Here is a 16595-nt window from a genome sequence, read left to right as displayed (position 1 = left end):
TGGCGCTGGCGGTTTCGCCCTGAGGGGTCTGGAAAAGGAGATTACTCTGTCCTTTCAAAGGTCTGCTATCCTAGGTGCAAAAAGGCAATAGTGTCACTTAGGGAAAGACTGACCTTTGTCAGGAAGCTACAGTCCTAGGATGTGACCACTTTTGAGTTGGGAACTTTTGTGTTCCGACCCTCCTGCGTGGTTACTCTGGTCTCTGGGTTTGTGGGGCCCACAGGGCACGCCCCCCTGAGCTTCTCGGGTTCCTTCTGCTGCCCCTTTTCCATCCACAAGGGTGAGCTGCCGGATTATGACTCCGTGTCAGAGTTTCTGACCATGCACTCTTGGGGCGCCTTCTGAGGTAATTTCCCCGTTTCTGGGGGCGGGCAGTGGGGGTGGGGGGCAGACTGCGTTGAATACTCTCTTGTCTGGGGAGCTGCAGAGGAGTTTAGGGGGCACACAGGCTGGCTCAGGGGTCCTACTTGAAGCCACCCAGCAGGATGGAAGAGCAGCTGTGATGTTGGGGTCCAGACCTTCATCCCAGCTGCTGGGTGACCTTCTGCACGTCCTACCTCCCTTAGGCTCGGGTTCCACATCCATAAAATGGGCTCCACATGCAGGGAGCTGAGTGCCTTGTGTGCGTGGCTGTGGGGCCAGTGCTGCCGGCCCAGCCTTGGGGAACTTCCATGGGGGGCGGGTGGAGGTGGCACTGCCCACTTAGGAAGACTGGGGAGCAGACAGGCGGATGATGAGGGGCGCCCAGTGTGGGGGGGAGGCCAGGGCCGGACCATCAGTCGCAGGCCGTGCCAGGCGTGGCTACCCCTCTGTCCCCTCCCCTGTGACACCAGCAGCAGGGCTGGCACAGGCTCCGGGGAAATGTCTGTGAGGCAGCTCCTGGGGCTGGCTTTTCCCATGTCGGGGGCCCGAGAAAACCACGTTCGTCAGCAACAGGCCAGCGCCAGTGTTGTCACAGGGATGTGGGGACTCGACACGTCCCACGATGGCCTTTGTTCTTGCTCACAGCTTCTTTCTTAGGCAACTGACAGTTGAAGTCTGTGGGAAGTCAAAGAGAATTTCACTCCTTCAGTGGAGAACAGACAGAACAGCTAACACACAGGACAGGCCTGGACTGCCCTGGTGGTAACAGCTGACCACAGGTGGACACTGGGGGCGGGGCTGCCTGGGCACAGCTGTCCATCCGTGGGAGAGGGGAGGAGTTTCCAGTGGAGCGGGGTGGCAGTGTGAGGCCACCGAGCCCGGGTGACAAAGTGACAGGCCTGTCCCTACACCACAGGGCATATCAGAGGAGGGTTGGTTATACCTTGTCCTGCTATGATTTACTGCGGGGGTTCGAGCAGAATATGAACTGCCATCCCACAACTAGTGCCCGCCCTGCCCTGCGGTCGGGCTTTCCTCCCCGTCTGCTGTTCTCATCTTTCCTCTGCAGCAGGACAGCCTGTGGTGCCCCGTGATGGGGGCCTGCTGCGAAGACCCCCACCTCCGCTGGGCCTCCCGGCTCCTGGGACTGGCCGGCTTCCTCCTGGGTGAGTGGCGGGCTCCCTGGGAGGGGGTCCTGGGGCAGAGCCGGCAGGCAGGGTCCCCTTTCCTTCTTTGGAAACAAAATGAGGAACCGACGCTTACAGTTTAGCAAGTGAGCCCCTGGGTGAACAGAAAAACAAAATGGTCTTGGGCGGTGACGAGGCTGGAGACCTGAGCTGAGGAGGCCTTGGCTGCTCTGAGGGAAACTTTCCTGTGAGGAGAGGCTGTTTCTGCAATAACAGGGCAGCCAGGGGAGCCTGCGGGGAGGGATGGAGACCCAGAGCCTGGCTCCTGGGGGCAGAGGGGCCCAGGGCACCCGCCTGGATCTCACAGGGGACCTGACCGCCTCTGCAGCCGTCCTGTGGAGCAGACCCCGTCTCACACTAGGACCCCGGTCTGAGCTGCAGGGGCAACCTCGCACTCGGGGGCTTCCTGGGCCGGATCAGGACACTGAGACGATGTACTTATAATTTTTAAACAGAACAGCAGCCCTCCTCTCCAGGAAATGGGGGTCTGGCTGGGCTGCTGCGTAGCCCTCAGCTGGCCAGAAGTCCCTGCCTTAATTGCTCTAGGTACTTGCTTCCCCTTTCCCAGCAGAGCGAAGATGTGAAATGGGGGGGGGACCCCTAGTCCAGGGCTCGTCCTGTCTGTGCCGCTCAGCCAATAGAACCACAGGAGCTGGGCCATAGAGTAAGCGTTTATTGTCAGAGCACCGGTAGTCTGAGAGGGCAGCAGGTTGACACCTTCACATTCTCAGACTGGCTTAGGGGTATTTAAGGGAAACCCTGGGCGTTCCTCTAAAGGCTGTGTGGTGGCTCCGGGGTCTGCATGGAGCCTTCCCTCTGGCCACGTGGTTCCCTGGTGGCGTCAGCAGCGCAGGAACAATGATGGGAGAAGCCTGGAAGGAACGCTAGACCACAGAGACTGTGATCCATAGGCATAAGGGCACAGTCATAAGTCTCAGGGTAATTTTCTAAGGCAGGGAACTGGGACGGGACATCCGAGCTCGAGCTGTAGGGGGTGATCTATTCTTAAGTTATAGGTCAAGGAAAGGTGAGGTCGGAGACCGGACAGGCCTCTAGTATGGAGGTCACAGCGGGCCCTGCTTCACAGGGAGGATGAGACTGCAGGACCTGCTGGGATCCTGGGGACCAGGTGACAGTGCTGGGATGAACTTGGAGGGAAGGGTCCTGGGAAGGGCAGGGAAAGGGAGACCACTGGTGGGCAGGTCTCTGCAGGGGAGAGACCCTGGGCTGGGAGACGGGAGCCCAGGGCCCCCAGTCTGGCTGTGCCCTATGGGACCCCATTCCGGGGGAAGGTGACCCACAGGCCGCTGCCTCCTCTGTGACCCCACTAAGGTCCCTCCAGCTGTGACATTCTGAGTCGTGGCTCCGCCCAGACAAGACTCTCCTGTGGGTCTTCAAGGTCTCCTCTGTCTCTTCCTGTCCTGTCCTATCCCTGTGTCCTGACAGAAGCTGATAGCTGGTGAGCCTGTGTAGGGCGCCCTCCAGGAGAAGACCCCTGGCTGCCCAGCGGTCACTTCATCAGACCCTCACGGGCAACGGGACTCATGTCCTGGCCTCCTGCACCTGCCCTCTGTTGTCTCTGCCTCTGCTCCTGAGAGGGGCCTTGGCACGGAGTCCGCTGACCACCTGCTGGCCGACATCCTATCTACCCCCACAGGGTAGGCAGTGTGGTCTGCGCACCCCCCTCAGGGACCTGGCCACAGCTGTGCGTGTCAGAAACCGCTGACCACTTTGGCCAGAGTTTCCAGTTCCTCTCTGTTTAGCAGGAAATACCAGCTCTTCCTTCCTGTTCCCTAGGTCCAGACCCTCTTAGCAGCACTTGAGACAAAAAGACAAATGTTGTTTTGGGCAGATTTACTGGTGAAAATCTCTCAGGAAGGTGCCACATAGACACTGGAAGTCACATTCCCCTCTGGTTGACGTTGTTGCACCAACATAGCCTTTTCACATTAGCTGAACACGGACTGTGTTGATTATGATGGAGAATAGAGGTCTTCCAAACTACTTTTGTTTTGCCCGTTAGTTAATAAGGGACCAGCAGGATGTGACAGTCAGCTCAGAGCAAGAGTCAAAGCCACCCTTTCTAGGCCATCAGGAGTCTGCGGGGTCCTGTGTTCACGCGGTTTCCAGTATTTCTGTCTGCAGCTCAAGTCTGGAGGTGCACATCTTAACTGCACTTACCCAAGGGAGGAGACACACTTCAGACTCTTTTGAGTAAACTCCATAACCCCGTAATAGTTTTAGATGAGCACACAATACCTGTATAATTACCAGAAACCCCTGAAGAAATGGGGAAGACGCCACACCAAACAGAGTAGATAATATCAGTCTTTTCAGACCGTGCTTGAGATGGCCCGGACCCGTCCTTCCTCCATCCTTACTGTTCTCCCTGGCAGCACAGACGTGCAGGTACCTCCCTGGTGACACAGGGGTTGGCAGGGGCTGTGGAGCAGCTGCTGTTGACACAGCGATGAATTTGCTTTCACCTCAGGGCTTTGGTAAACGGGAAGGTCCCGCCTGGACTTTGGCTTATTTGAGGTACCTGGCAGATGGGACCCACGGGCTTGTGACTCTGTGAAGCCTGTCCCTGCACCCCGGGGAGACCCCTGAGAGGCCAGTGGTGGAGAGGAAAGGGCTGCACCCTGGGACCTGGGACTGTCTGGTTCTGATCCCAGGGACGCTTGGCAAGAATCATCGTCCTAAGAATGAGAGCAGCTCACATTAACAGGACAATTAGGGAGCACGGTGCTGAGTGTGCTCCTCTTCTTAAGTCCTGTCGATAATTACGTCAGGAGACACTGTGATCATTGCCATTCCATGGACAAGAAAGCTGAAGGCGGGAGGCTCAGTAACTACTCAGGTCCACACGGCCAGGAAATGAGCATTGGACTCAACACTAGCCTCTGACGCTGAAGCCCAGGCTCTGACTGTTACGCTAGGTACCTAGACTCACGCCTAAGTCAGTTTCCAGTGGGTCCAAGATGTAAACACAGTCACTGAAGCCATGAAAGGGCTCGTCTTCTTCAAATATGTCTAACTCCCATTGACTAATAGGAAAAGAAAACAGGGGCACTGGAGATACGCAGACATTCAGGTGACAGAAAGGAGCTTACAAAATGGCAGTAACATCAATGATTGACTTCACTTATATGAGAAATGCACGTTTAATTACAATGACATAGAATTTTCCCTGATCAATTAGGCAAAAGGACCAAAAGCTTGATCGTTTTGTGTTGGGGAAATCTCAACATTATCCATAGAAGTGTGGGTAAGAACAGCCTCTGAAGGGCAATTTGGCGGAAACTGTGACACGCTCATATGTACACACCGTCCCGCTGTTGGCCCCGCCTCATCACACACACCCACGTGTGCAGAGACTGACATTCCAGGCTGTTCATTGCAGCATTGCTGGCAGTGGCAGGAAACAAGCTAAGTGTCACTCAGAAGTGGACGTGGGGGGGGGGGGCACATGGAACAGTGTGCGGCCACTAAACGAGCCCCCTCCATGTGTATAGACGCAGGTGGGCTCCCACAGGGGTGACTACGAGGGAAGTCGGGGCAGAGGGCGCGTGTGGCATGTGTCCTCGTGTGTGTAGGTACACACGTGTGCTTGTACATACCTGCCTTACCTCCGATGGACACACAGGAATGGTGCCTGCCAGTGGGAAAGGGAAGGACCTCTGTGGGTCATCTGAGGGTCACTAGACACTCGCTCTCTGACAGCTGCTGAAATCAGGGACTGGAAAGCATGTTTGGGGGTCAGAGGTCGGGGGGTTGCTCCAGGCAGTGAAAGCATCCAACTCCAACAGACCTGAGATTTGACAGCAGGTAGATGCTACCAGAGTAATGTGGTAACAGCCGAGTATCTCCTGCCGAATGCCTTCTGTGGACCATTCACTCTAACCCTGCAGGAGCCCGTTGCCACCATTATCCTCATCCCCACTGTCCGTATGTGGGGACGCCAGGCTTAGCCTAGGACCTGCCTGAAGATTTCTCAGCCAGGAATGGCTGCCGGCCCCCAGGTGGGTCTCACGCCAGTGCTTACACCTCAGTGATTTACTGGCCAAGAGCACAACCCTGGCTCTGGAAGCCCTGACAGGTCAGAATGTGCCCCAGGGCGCCGCCTTCTCAGAGGACCTGTGGCCACCACGACAAGATTCCACTGACTCGGGGGCTTAAGCAGCAGAAGTTTATTGTCTCACAGTCTGGAGGCTGACAGATCCAAATTCTGGATTTTGGCCCAGGTGGTTCTGGTGAGAGACGGGCTGAGTGGTGTGTCCTGAGACCTGCTGGGCCATAGTGATGTGTCCTGGGACCTGCTGGGCCAAGAGGATGTGTCCTGGGACCTGCTGGGCCATGGTGATGTGTCCCTGTCTTGTTCACAGGTGACACTATGGCACCCAGCCCTTGTCTGTCAACCTTCTGTGGGCCACGTAGGGGAGTCCTTCCTGTATGTCATGTTGGGTGAGCGTCTGCTCCAGGCCTCTTCCTGCCCTGAGGTGCCTGAGGGGACGTGTGGCAGGAAGAGACTGAGGAGGGTCTGAGAGGAGCTGGCAGGAGGCTGATGAGTGAAGACCTGTAACTCTCCTGGTGGCCGGAGGCAGGAATAGACTGACCACGGCCCCCTCCACCCTAACCCCAACCCCGCCTCCCCCTGCTCCCCGCCCCATTCAGGCCCCTGAAGGCCTCTGGCCTTGGATTCCCCACATTGTCAGGTCCAGGGCCCAGTCCTGTGAGGGGAGCTGAGGAGATGAGGACATACCTGATTAAGTTAGTGGTTACATGAATGCAGACAGATGCCTGAAATACTTGGCCACGTGAACACTGGCATGAGCTGCGCTCGGCCCCCAGGGAGAGCCAGGAAGGGCAGGTGAGCAGGATGCAGGCTGACGCCAGGAGGACTCCCTGGTTTGCAGGGACAGCTGTGTCCCCAGCAGTCAGCGGCCTCCCAGGCGGCCCCTGACCGGCTGAAGAAAGCAGATTGTGCTTCCTTTCAGGATGAGGTCGTTGGGTCCCCTGGTCCTGTCCTGTCCTCCCCGGGTCCCCAGGAAGGACAGAGGCTCTCAGGCATCTGAGAGGAAGGGGACTGGCTGGGGAAGTGCTGTCTTGGTGGCAGGGACAGTGGCCTCACCAGACGATCCTTTGCTCCCGCACGTCTCTAGTCCCTGGTAGTTACCCAGGGCCCTGTCACTAGTGTGGCCACAAAGTGTGAGCAGGGATGACATTACCTCTGAAGTGACAAGTGAAACCACATGTGGTGTTCCTGGTCCCCTGACGTCTGTGGACCTGAGAGCCAGTGACAACACTGTGGGTTCCATGGGGCACAGCTGCCAGGTGGTGGAGCCTCCACCCTGGTGCCAGGACCCCGCCCTCCCTGGGTCATGGGACATGTGATGTGGGACAGACACTCCCTGTTCTGAGACCCAGAGGTGTTGTCATGGTTACCACAGCACCGCCCAGGCCATCCTGACCACTAGGCTGCATAGAAAGGGGGAAAGAACCAGCTTTGTTATTGTCCCGGTTATTCCTGCTGTGGGCGCTGCTACCCAAGCTTAGTACCTGAAAACTCCACCATGTGCAGTGTCACGGGTTCTGTGAGGCAGGACCCAGGCTGTTCTGTGAGCTCCTCTGACTCAGGGTCTCTCAGACAGAAATCCAGACCTGGGCGGGGGCTCCAGGGTCACAGGGAGGGGTCTGCTGCCAGCTCCCTCACAATTGCTGGTGGCATGCATCCTGGGGCTGTTAGCCCAGCGTGCTGCTCAGCCCTGCGGTGGCCCGAGTCTGCCCTCAGCTCCTTGGCATGAGGAGGTCTGCACAGAGCAGCTGGCTCATCAGTGTGGGCAGGAGGGTGGAGGAGAGGAGAGTGCAGGACTGACTGATGGACGGACGGACGGGCAGGCAGGCAGGCCCCGGTGCTCTGCGACCCAGGTCTCCAGGGGACAGCCATCACCTTTGCTACACTCCATTCCTTAGAAGCCAGTCACTAGGTGCAGCCACACCCCAGGGGAGGGGGGTCACACAGTGTGACCACGAGAGAGGACAGAGCCACTCTAGAAACTGCCTCGTACAGATGCGCTTGTTACTGATGAGATATGTTCTGGGTGCTGCGGTCCACGAGCTCGTTTCCGTCACCTGTCAGTGTGAGGCAGGTAAGGGTCTGCAGGGCTGCAGGTGAGCGAGTGGCCTGCTCGGGGCGGCTCCTGCTACAGCAGGACTGCATTCTGAATGTTCACATTCCCTGCACCCGGCTGCCTCCCGACACTCCAGGGGGAGCCCTGGTGGGTCTCCCCAGAAGACGTGTTATGTGGTCGCCTCCTTCATCCTCACGTCTCCCTTTTCCGATGCCCTAGGCGTCTGCTGCATTGGGCCCGTGAGTCCTAGACGTGCGGATTCTAGAGCCCACGTCTCTCTGGAGAGGGTCCAAGGAGGCTCCGTGTGGTTCAACATAACTCAGGAGGTGGAAGGAGAACCAGAAGCTCAGCTGGAGGAGATCGTGTGGGGCTTTGGCCCTGACACCACCTACAAAGTCATTCTGCGAGTGGGCAGCGGTGGGGACCCACTAACCTGGGTCAGCCTCCAGGACAAGTACAAGCACAGGGCCCGTGTGTCCAGCATGACGTCCCTGCTCATTCAGAACCTGACCCCTGAGGACAGTGGGCAGTACCGGGCTCGAGCCAGCTTCACAAACGGAAGAGAATTTACCCAGGTGTTCTATCTGTCTGTCTATGGTATGTGCCACCTCCCACCCTCCCGGGGCCACCTCCTTTTCTGGTCCACGTGAGTGTCACATAGCCTCCTTCGGGGACTCCTTCCGGAACCCCACCTTTAGTCTCTCTTTGCTCCCTTGATTCAGGGTGAGTGGGCTCAGCTCAAGTGCAGAGCCGACCTGACCTCACACCTGGGGTGCAGTCACTGCAGTGCTTGGGACAGGAGAACAGAACGGGGAGGGGGGGGGTGATTATCCCCACAGCACTTCAGCTCTAGAGGAATCAGTTCAGCCATATTCACTGGTTACTAGTTTTCTGTGCTGCTGTCACAGGTACGATGGCTCTGTGCTTAGATCCAAAGACTCATTATATCACCGGCCATAGTGACGTCACAACTGAGCAGGAGGCAGGGAGGTGGCCGGGTTGCTGTCCTTGTGCGGGCTGTGGGGAGCAAACCCTGCCCTTCCCACGTCCCAGTGGCACCCACGTCCCTGGCATGGGGGCTTCTGTCCCCCGTCTTCCAGGCCAGCAGTGTGGCTCTCGTCCTTCTCATGTGCGTCCTCTGAACCCTCTGCTTCCATTTCCACTATGAAGGACCTTGGGCTTTCTGGGTCCCATCCAGACATTAGACAATCTCCTTATTGTCCTGCAGTTGGTTAGCAATGGTCATTCTGTTCCCTTAGTTCTCCCTTGCGTGTCACGAACATGCTCACAGGATTTGACACTTACCACACGGACGTCATGGGGGCCACTACTGGGCCCATCACAGCTGCAAACCCAGGTGTAGGCAGCGCTCCCTGCCCCGCCCGCTCTCTCCTGCTCCTGCCCAGGGCAGCCTCACTCCCTGACACCCACATCCAGCTCAGAGAGCCTCCAGGCGCCCCAGGGAGGGTTCTCACGGCCACACCCTCTTAGGCTCATCCAGCCACGTCCTTCTTTCCCCAGAGAACCTCCCTCATAGGGCACATCCTGCTGCAGCCAGTGCTTTTGCAGCTTGAAGTCCCCATATGACTGTCACTTGCTCCCTGTGTGGAGCTCAAGGTCAGTGGCGTGTCCGAACCACGCTGACAGCGCTCCTTCCTCGTCACCACCACTTCCCTTCCCTCAAATGTCTCTTGCGAGAGCCCGGGCGTTTCCCTGGGCTCCCAGAGCTGGCAGCTTCCTCTCTGCCATGGACCGAGCTGTCCCCTGTGACCTCAGCAGGAGACGCAGAGCTCAGCCCTGGCCTGGGCCAGTCCTCCTGTGCCACACTGTGCACCTCCCAGGAGACACCCCAACTTGTGGAAACAGTGGGCCTTGGGTAGGTGGGGTCCAGGCTTTGTTTTCTTGTAGGAGAGTTTAAGACTGGCTCCGTCTGGTGGAATCACATCGGGCCTCAGCCCACGGTTCCCCCCTTATGAGCGCTTGCTGTGTATTTTGGCCAATTCTGTTTTACCTGGAAAATGCTTTCACCCTCGTAAGTGGGAGGACGGCAGCGCTCGTGAGACTGGGTGAGAACTACACTGTGAAGGGCTCCCCACCTGAGCCTTCCTTCTCCCCCTCCCACCCGCAGAGCCGGTGCCCCTCCCCCAGATACAGGCCAAGTCACTGTCCATCACAGCAGACTGGTGCAACGTCACCCTGGAGTGCAGAGCCCAGGGGGCCTCAGAGGACCTGAATGTGACCTGGTGTCACAGTGACCTCCCCAGGAAGTGGCAGCAGAGAGGGACCCTGGGTCCAGGCCCCAGCACCTGGCCCCTGGCTGTGAGCCTGCCCCTGGAGCAGCCCAACACCAGCCTCACCTGTGCAGTCAGCAACCAGGTGGACCTGAAAACGGCCACCACCACCCTGGAGGACGTCTGTGCCCATCGTGAGTACATGTGCCGGGGAAGGTGCAGGGAGCACTGCGGTCCCTGCAGGTCACAGCTCACCTCCCACCTGGTCACACATACACAGCGCTGGGAGTCTCAGCCCATTGTTTCTGTGCTTAGATGTCTCTCGCCGTCCTGCCCTCCTCCCCACACATTCCCTGCTGACCCAGGAGGGAGCCGTCCTCCCTCCCCCACCATCATCCAGAGCAGTTTAATGCACACAGAAAGTGGATCGTGTCATCTTCTGTGTCACCCGTGGGATTTGGTCTCCAAGGGCTCCCTGTGGGATTTCGGGGTGGGCACTCCCCTCCCCCCACCCCCGTTTCTGACGTCACTCACACCCTGCACACCTCACGCTTCCTGAAGGCATCTTGCTATTCAGGCTGTGACCTGCGGACAGTCTGTGCTTTACCATCCGCCCTCCCTCACGAATCCTAATTTCTTGACATATTTTGTTGACGGATTTCCCTCAGGCGCCGCTAATATTGTGATCACTTAACCCACGCTGTCACACAGGGCCGCTCACTGGGTTTCCAACTCGGCTCTTAATGAGGTTGAACAAAGGGCTCCTGATTCTCCTTTGCCCAGGGCCGTGTGGCTGCCGTCCTGTCCTGCCCTCAGGCGTCACCTCCTTCAAGGAGCCGTCATGCCCCACACTGGGTGGCAGTGCCCTGTGTGTGGAGGCATCTCCTTTGGAGCCCGGACGCCCTGTCCTCCTTGGCTCCCTGTGCCAAGCAGGGCTTCTGGCCGCGTTGGCTCACAGTCGGTGTTTCACTGAATGAGTGACTCACCTGTGCCCCGTGTGCAGCCTCACCTCTCAAACCATCCTCTACACTCTGAGGGGCTCTGATGTGTCAGCATCGCGTAAAACCCATCACCCTCTCCTCACACCGCAATCTCTGTCCCAGGTGAATTTCAACACTCAGCATGACCCACGGGACCCCCGATCATCCCTGCCCCTCCCTGTGCTGCCTGCCCCAGGGGTGCTGGCAAGTCCCAGGGGCTGGCTGTCTCCAGGGTGCCCCCTTCCTGCAGTGCCGTGCCCACCCAGAGTGTCTGGGAAACTCCTACTCGCTCCAGACCCAGGTTACCCATCACCTCGTGTGGTATTTTGTGTCCTCCGTGTGGGTGACGAGCTCCACGGGGCCCACACCATCCCTTGTCATCTCTCTGTTCCTGCCGTGCTCCTCCCTCCTCGGCTTCTGAACCAGGACCTGCAGCGTCTCCACCTGCTCTCTCTGTTCCTCCCCTTGGCAATGGGTACCTCACGGTGTCTCTGCCTTCACCTTCTTCACTCTCTCCGTGTGAGGGAAACAGATTCACAGGGACAGGCCACTGGTCGCTACGTGCCATGCCTCGTACGTGCTGTCATGGTCGTACTGCTGATTGTGGGAGCTGGACTGTGCTTCTGGAAGACACGCGGGAAGAAGAAGGAGATGGAGGCTGGAACAGGCAGGTTGCACATCTCCTTCAGGCCAACCCCTCCCCTCACGCATTTGGCTTCCTTTGTCCCTTTGTCCCTTTGTCCCTGCACAGGGGTGGATGGTGTGCCCATGGTCTTGTCGTCCATGGTGGCGGGGGTGTGCAGGGTTCTAAGGCTCAGAGTTGAGCTTTATTTTGTGTGTGACTCAGGTGCGGGACTGGAGGATGGCCGTCGGTCCGTGAGGATGACATCTGCTATGCAGAGTTGAGCCAGGAAGAGTCTCAGGAGGGAGGGGACAAGGTGAGAGCTGGGAGCTGTGCCACCTGGGCCCCCAGGTCCTTGTGTCCCACGTGGGCTTGTGAAGCCCAGTCACCTGCCCTCTCTGGGTCCTCTGCCCCCTTAACTCCTCCTGGCGAGTCGACTCACTAAGTGAGAGAGTTTATAGCGGGACCAGTGTCGTCCTGGGCCCTGGGGAGAGTCTTCCCAGGCATGTCAGCAGCACTGCTTCCACCCAGGCCCCTGGGGACCCTCAGCTGCTCCAGGTACCCCCTGTGTTACCCTCCTAGGGCGTCTGTGAGCAACCTCTGGAAGAAAAGATACCTGTCACTACTATCTACAGTGAGGTCCACAGGCCAGGACAGGCCGCGAAGGTCATTTAAGTGGGAGAAGCAGGAGAAGGCAGCGCTCCCAGGATGCCTCCGTTCCCAGCAGGACGCCTGCGCACACGTCCTCTCCCAGCTCTGCTCCAGCTCCCGCTGCCCCATGGGCATGACTCTGACTCTTGTGCCCTAGCTCCCTGGTCACACATGGCCGATGGCACGTGTGGCACTTTTTCTGTTGGGAGAAATGGGATCTCTGGGGATGTGGGCACCCCCGCTGCTGGGTGGGCCATCGTCACTGCGTTAGCACCAGAGAAACAGCACAGAGAAGAGGGTGCCTGGCTTGCTCTCGTGCTTCCTGCAGCCTCAGGCCTCGGTCACCACCACACTTCCTGGGTCCTCTACTCATGGGCCACGCCGCCGCTGCTCCGGTGGTTCTGCAGGTCCACGAGGCCCAACCCACTCGCCCTCAGAGGTACTGATGTGTGGCTCTCCCGGGGGTCCTCCTGTGCTGGGCAGAGGATTCTTTGTTGGGCGATGGGTGTCCCAGTGACTGACTGTGGCTGAACGGGGAGAGGCAAAGGGAAAGACTCAGGCTGTCACACTGCTGATTCTGTTTTTCCTGTAAGAGGAAGGGCTTTCACCAAAGGATGCTGACCTCCGGTGAGGAGGAGCATGACACCAGGGTGGTCCCTGGCTCTGAACAGGCAGAACCTGTGCTAGGAGAGCGGCTCTAAACTGAATTGCTGCCAGATTCGATCAGAATAGTTGCACACTTCCCACCTTGGCCCCCAGCACCTCCTGGCTGAGTTGCAAAGTACATTCAGATTCGATGAATTGGTCCCCTTGAGTAGAGGGCCAGAGCCAGAAAGGACCATGAGGTTACATGACCATTAAAAGTGTCCCCGAGTGAGGAGCGCTGCCCCCTCATTTGAAAAATGAGAGAGTGAGATATTACACAGGATGGAGGAGCTTTGGGCCACAGTAAATGTTGTGATTTGTCTTCTTTCCCATCTATGGAGGGAATTTGCAAGAAGCTACCAAAATTTTCTGAGACAATGTAATGAAATGGACAAAATTTTATTCACCAAAATTCCAAAGAGGCTGAGACAGGCAGACAGGCATGAAGAAAACATGAGATAAGCAACTGGAGTTGAGAGGCTGGACTCCCACTCTGAGGGGGGCGTCACTTGTCAGAAGGACAGTGAGGGGACTGCCCACAAGATGGCCGACGCTATGCCCTGTGCGTCCTCTTATGACAACCTCCAGACGTGCAGTGGGCTTATTTATGCTCCGCTCCAGTGGCTCATTTCAAGGGAATGCAAATAAGTCTGAATCATCGGGAAACTTTGCATGGAGTGGGGAGACTGAGAACAGAGGGCTCACAAGTTACTGGAGACAAGATGGCACTGGATCGTACAGGCTGTGAGAGTCGGCCTCAGGTCAAGTTTGATGAGCTGACACCTGAGTTACCTAAAGATGAGCATCCCGAGAAACACAGGACCAGATGGAGTCCCTGTCGTGTTACTGACTGACAGGGCGCCATTGCCCAGTGGTGCACGGTGGGTTTCTACTGGGGTGAAGCTCAAACTCGGCTGCGTATTTAGGCGGGAGGAGTGTGCAACGCTACGGATCAACCAGGACTTCAGCAGGAACGGAGCTGACATTCTTCCTCTTCTCAGCCATGTCCACTCCTCCCCTCACGGGACAAACCCCAGACAGCCCCTCGTGACGAGTTTTCATATATGGGAACTGAGTCAGCAGCTTCCCAGAATCATAAACAGCCTCTGTGCGGCCTCACCCAGCCCTCATGACAGGTCAGCAAGCATCTCCCTTGGCCTCTTCCTCCTCATGTGTATTTTACCGGGTCCAGAATAAATCCTATTATACGTTAGGAAGTATTTCTTCCTTCCTTATCTGTAAAAATATAAATAGACATTCTTTTATTTTCTTCTGAGACCACAATGGATCACCTCACATAACACCCTTTGGAAACCATTACTTTATCTAAAAGAACTTGTTTCATGTTATTTTGAATGCACAGAAAAACATACCCAGAGGAACTACACAAAAATGTTTATGATCGATTGAAAATAAGCAGAGGACTTTAATAGGGAGCTTTCTAAAGAAGATATTCAAATGGCCAACAGGTGAAAAGTGCCCTAATCATCAGGGAAATGCCAATCAAAACCACCTGAGATGCCACCTCACTCCTGTTTGAATGGCTACTATAATCCAAGACAAGAGACAGTAAGTGTTGGGGAGGATGTGGAGAAAGGGGACCCCTGTGCGCTACTGGTGGGAGTGTAAATCGGTGCGGACACTATGGAAAACAGGATGGGGGGGCCTCAAAAATAAATTACAGAAATGCTGTATGACCCAGCAATTCTTCCTCTGGGTATTTATCCCAAGGAAGTGAAATCTCCATCTCAAAGAGACATCTTCACTCCCATGTTCATTGTAACATTATTTACAATAGCAGGATGTGGAAGCAACCTAAGTGTCCATCGACAAGGGACTGGATAAAGAAAATGTGCACATATCATATATATATGGTTCGGCCATGGGAAAGAAGAATATCTTGTCTTTTGTGACAACATGGATGGACCCTGAGGGTCTTACGCTAATTGAAATAAGTCAGACAGAGAAAAACAAATATATGTTGTCACATACGTGGGATCTACAAAAGCTGACCTCATAGACTGAGTAGAAGGGCGGTCGCTGGGCTGGGGTGTGGGAATTGGGGAGATGCTGGTCAGAGGCACAAAGTTCCACGGAGAAGATGAGTAAGTTCTGGGGACCTACGCATCGCACAGCGACAATGATTAACATACTCACTGTGCAGGAGAGGGTGCTTGGAAACTCCAACAAAAGCCGCAGTTCTAACCAGTGACCACTAGGTGTCACCGGGCCCCCAGGCTGGTGCCACGCCTGGAAGCGGGATACCCAATAACCACCTGGGGGCGCTGCGCCTGCCTCCTCCCGGCCTTGGCATTCCGGGGAGCGGGCCAGGAGGGGCAGCGGTGGGGACCAGTGGCTCTGCCAGCGCCAGAACTGGCATCCAGGGCACAGGCGGCAGTGGCACACACATGGGCGGCCTCCGCTGATTGGGGCGGTGATGAGCAGCGGGGGCGGGGACATCGGGAAAGCGTCCTGATGGAGAAACTGCGTCCGAGAGGCGGGGTGTGCAGTGACCTGCGCTGGGGGAGGCTGGGAAAGCAGAGGCGGCCGGCGGGCGGGGCGGACGAGCCAGTGGGCGCAGAAGCCCAGGTACCTGGAGAGGACGAGCCCCAACGCCCGGGGTCTACCTGGACCTCGGGCAAGCTGCCTCGCCAGGTGGGTTTAGTACCCTCACCTGGAAAGAGGCCTTCTTACCGGGAATGACGTGGTACCTCGCTTTGGTCTTCCTGAAGGAGAAAATTCAGTCAGGAGACAGTTTGTGCAGCGTAGGAGAGCAAGGAGTTTGTTAGTCAAAGTGAGTGCACTTCCGAGACCTGGACGGGCTGAGCCAAGGGAGGGGAGCAGGCCCTCCTTACGCTGTGCAGGGGTTTTATCTGTCTGGTAATGGTCTCCCCCTCTTCCTCTCCAGCACCTCATTCTCCCAGCTGCTGTGCCTCATGCTCCCTTCTTGCTCCCGAGGGTGTCTGAGCCCATTGCTATGGCCCTGAGAAGGAGGGTGCACATTCTCATGAGTGGGGTGGTTCTCTCTCTCTCCCCCCACCCCCCGCCCCCCAGCTTCTAACAACTCACCCCTTTGATTTAGGGCAGGTGTGAGCCTGGAGTCCTGGCCCAGTGAGGCATCGGCGCCCTAAGTGGGGGCAGCTGCAAGGGGCCTGACCCACGTAGGAGCTGCACCAGGGACTTTCCTACCGGGGCTGGGTCCCCCCTCGTCCTACCCACTCTGTCACCCCCCACCCTGTCGGGATGACAGCACCGGCCCAGCAGTCCTGGTACAGTCTAGGACTGAGCTTCTCAGCGCTGTTCCTCCCCTCGGCGGGTTCCCGCAAAGCGAGGCGCACGGCCCAGCATCCCACCCCTGCTGTTGACCCAGGTGACATGGAAAGTCCCATTCACACAAATGCATGTGGGTGTTTTCAGCAGCTGTGTCTACAGTCACCAAAAACTGGAAAAAAAAACAAATATTCTTTTTATTATTATTATTATTTTTCTGGAAGCAGCGTGGTTTTCCAGGATGCATCAGCTCCAGGTCAAGTAGTTGTTTTCAATCTAGCTGTGGAGGGCGCAGCTCTCCCATGTGGGACTCGAACCGGGGACCTTGGTGTTATGAGCACTGCGCTCTAACCAACAGAGCCAGCCAGCTGCCCAATCCAAATATTCTTTAACAGGGAATTAGATAAACAAAATGGACGCGTTCCACACGACGGAACCCCGCTCAGCAATGCAAAGAAAAGCAAATGGCTGATACATGCAGCACGAGTGCTCCTCAAGGCAACATGCCAAGTGCA

The 16595-nt window shown here is 56.9% G+C and overlaps 1 protein-coding gene across 1 annotated transcript; it reads left to right on the top strand.

Moving 5' to 3' along the window:
• Window positions 1-1206: 1206 nt before the first annotated feature.
• LOC141568458 (SLAM family member 9-like) lies at window positions 1207-14023 on the top strand. Its single transcript, XM_074318539.2, has 6 exons — window positions 1207-1529; window positions 7901-8278; window positions 9810-10106; window positions 11425-11559; window positions 11740-11830; window positions 12097-14023. Exons 1-5 carry the CDS (start codon window positions 1457-1459, stop codon window positions 11796-11798), a joined length of 942 nt encoding a protein of 313 aa, XP_074174640.2. The 5' UTR covers window positions 1207-1456; the 3' UTR covers window positions 11799-11830; window positions 12097-14023.
• Window positions 14024-16595: the final 2572 nt, after the last annotated feature.

This window comes from Rhinolophus sinicus, chromosome 7, assembly GCF_057876585.1.
Source record: "Rhinolophus sinicus isolate RSI-liver-muscle chromosome 7, RSI-T2T, whole genome shotgun sequence".
NCBI classification, from domain to species: domain Eukaryota; kingdom Metazoa; phylum Chordata; class Mammalia; order Chiroptera; family Rhinolophidae; genus Rhinolophus; species Rhinolophus sinicus.
Note: the sequence above shows the minus strand (reverse complement) of the source record. Positions and strands in the feature narration are given on the sequence as shown.

Coding starts and splice junctions, on each gene's coding strand:
- LOC141568458 (XM_074318539.2), top strand. CDS start 1,457: ATGGGGGCCTGCTGCGAAGACCCCCACCTCCGCTGGGCCTCCCGGCTC. Junction 8,279..9,809: donor GTTCTATCTGTCTGTCTATG/GTATGTGCCACC, acceptor TCCCACCCGCAG/AGCCGGTGCCCCTCCCCCAG. Junction 10,107..11,424: donor GGAGGACGTCTGTGCCCATC/GTGAGTACATGT, acceptor TGAGGGAAACAG/ATTCACAGGGACAGGCCACT.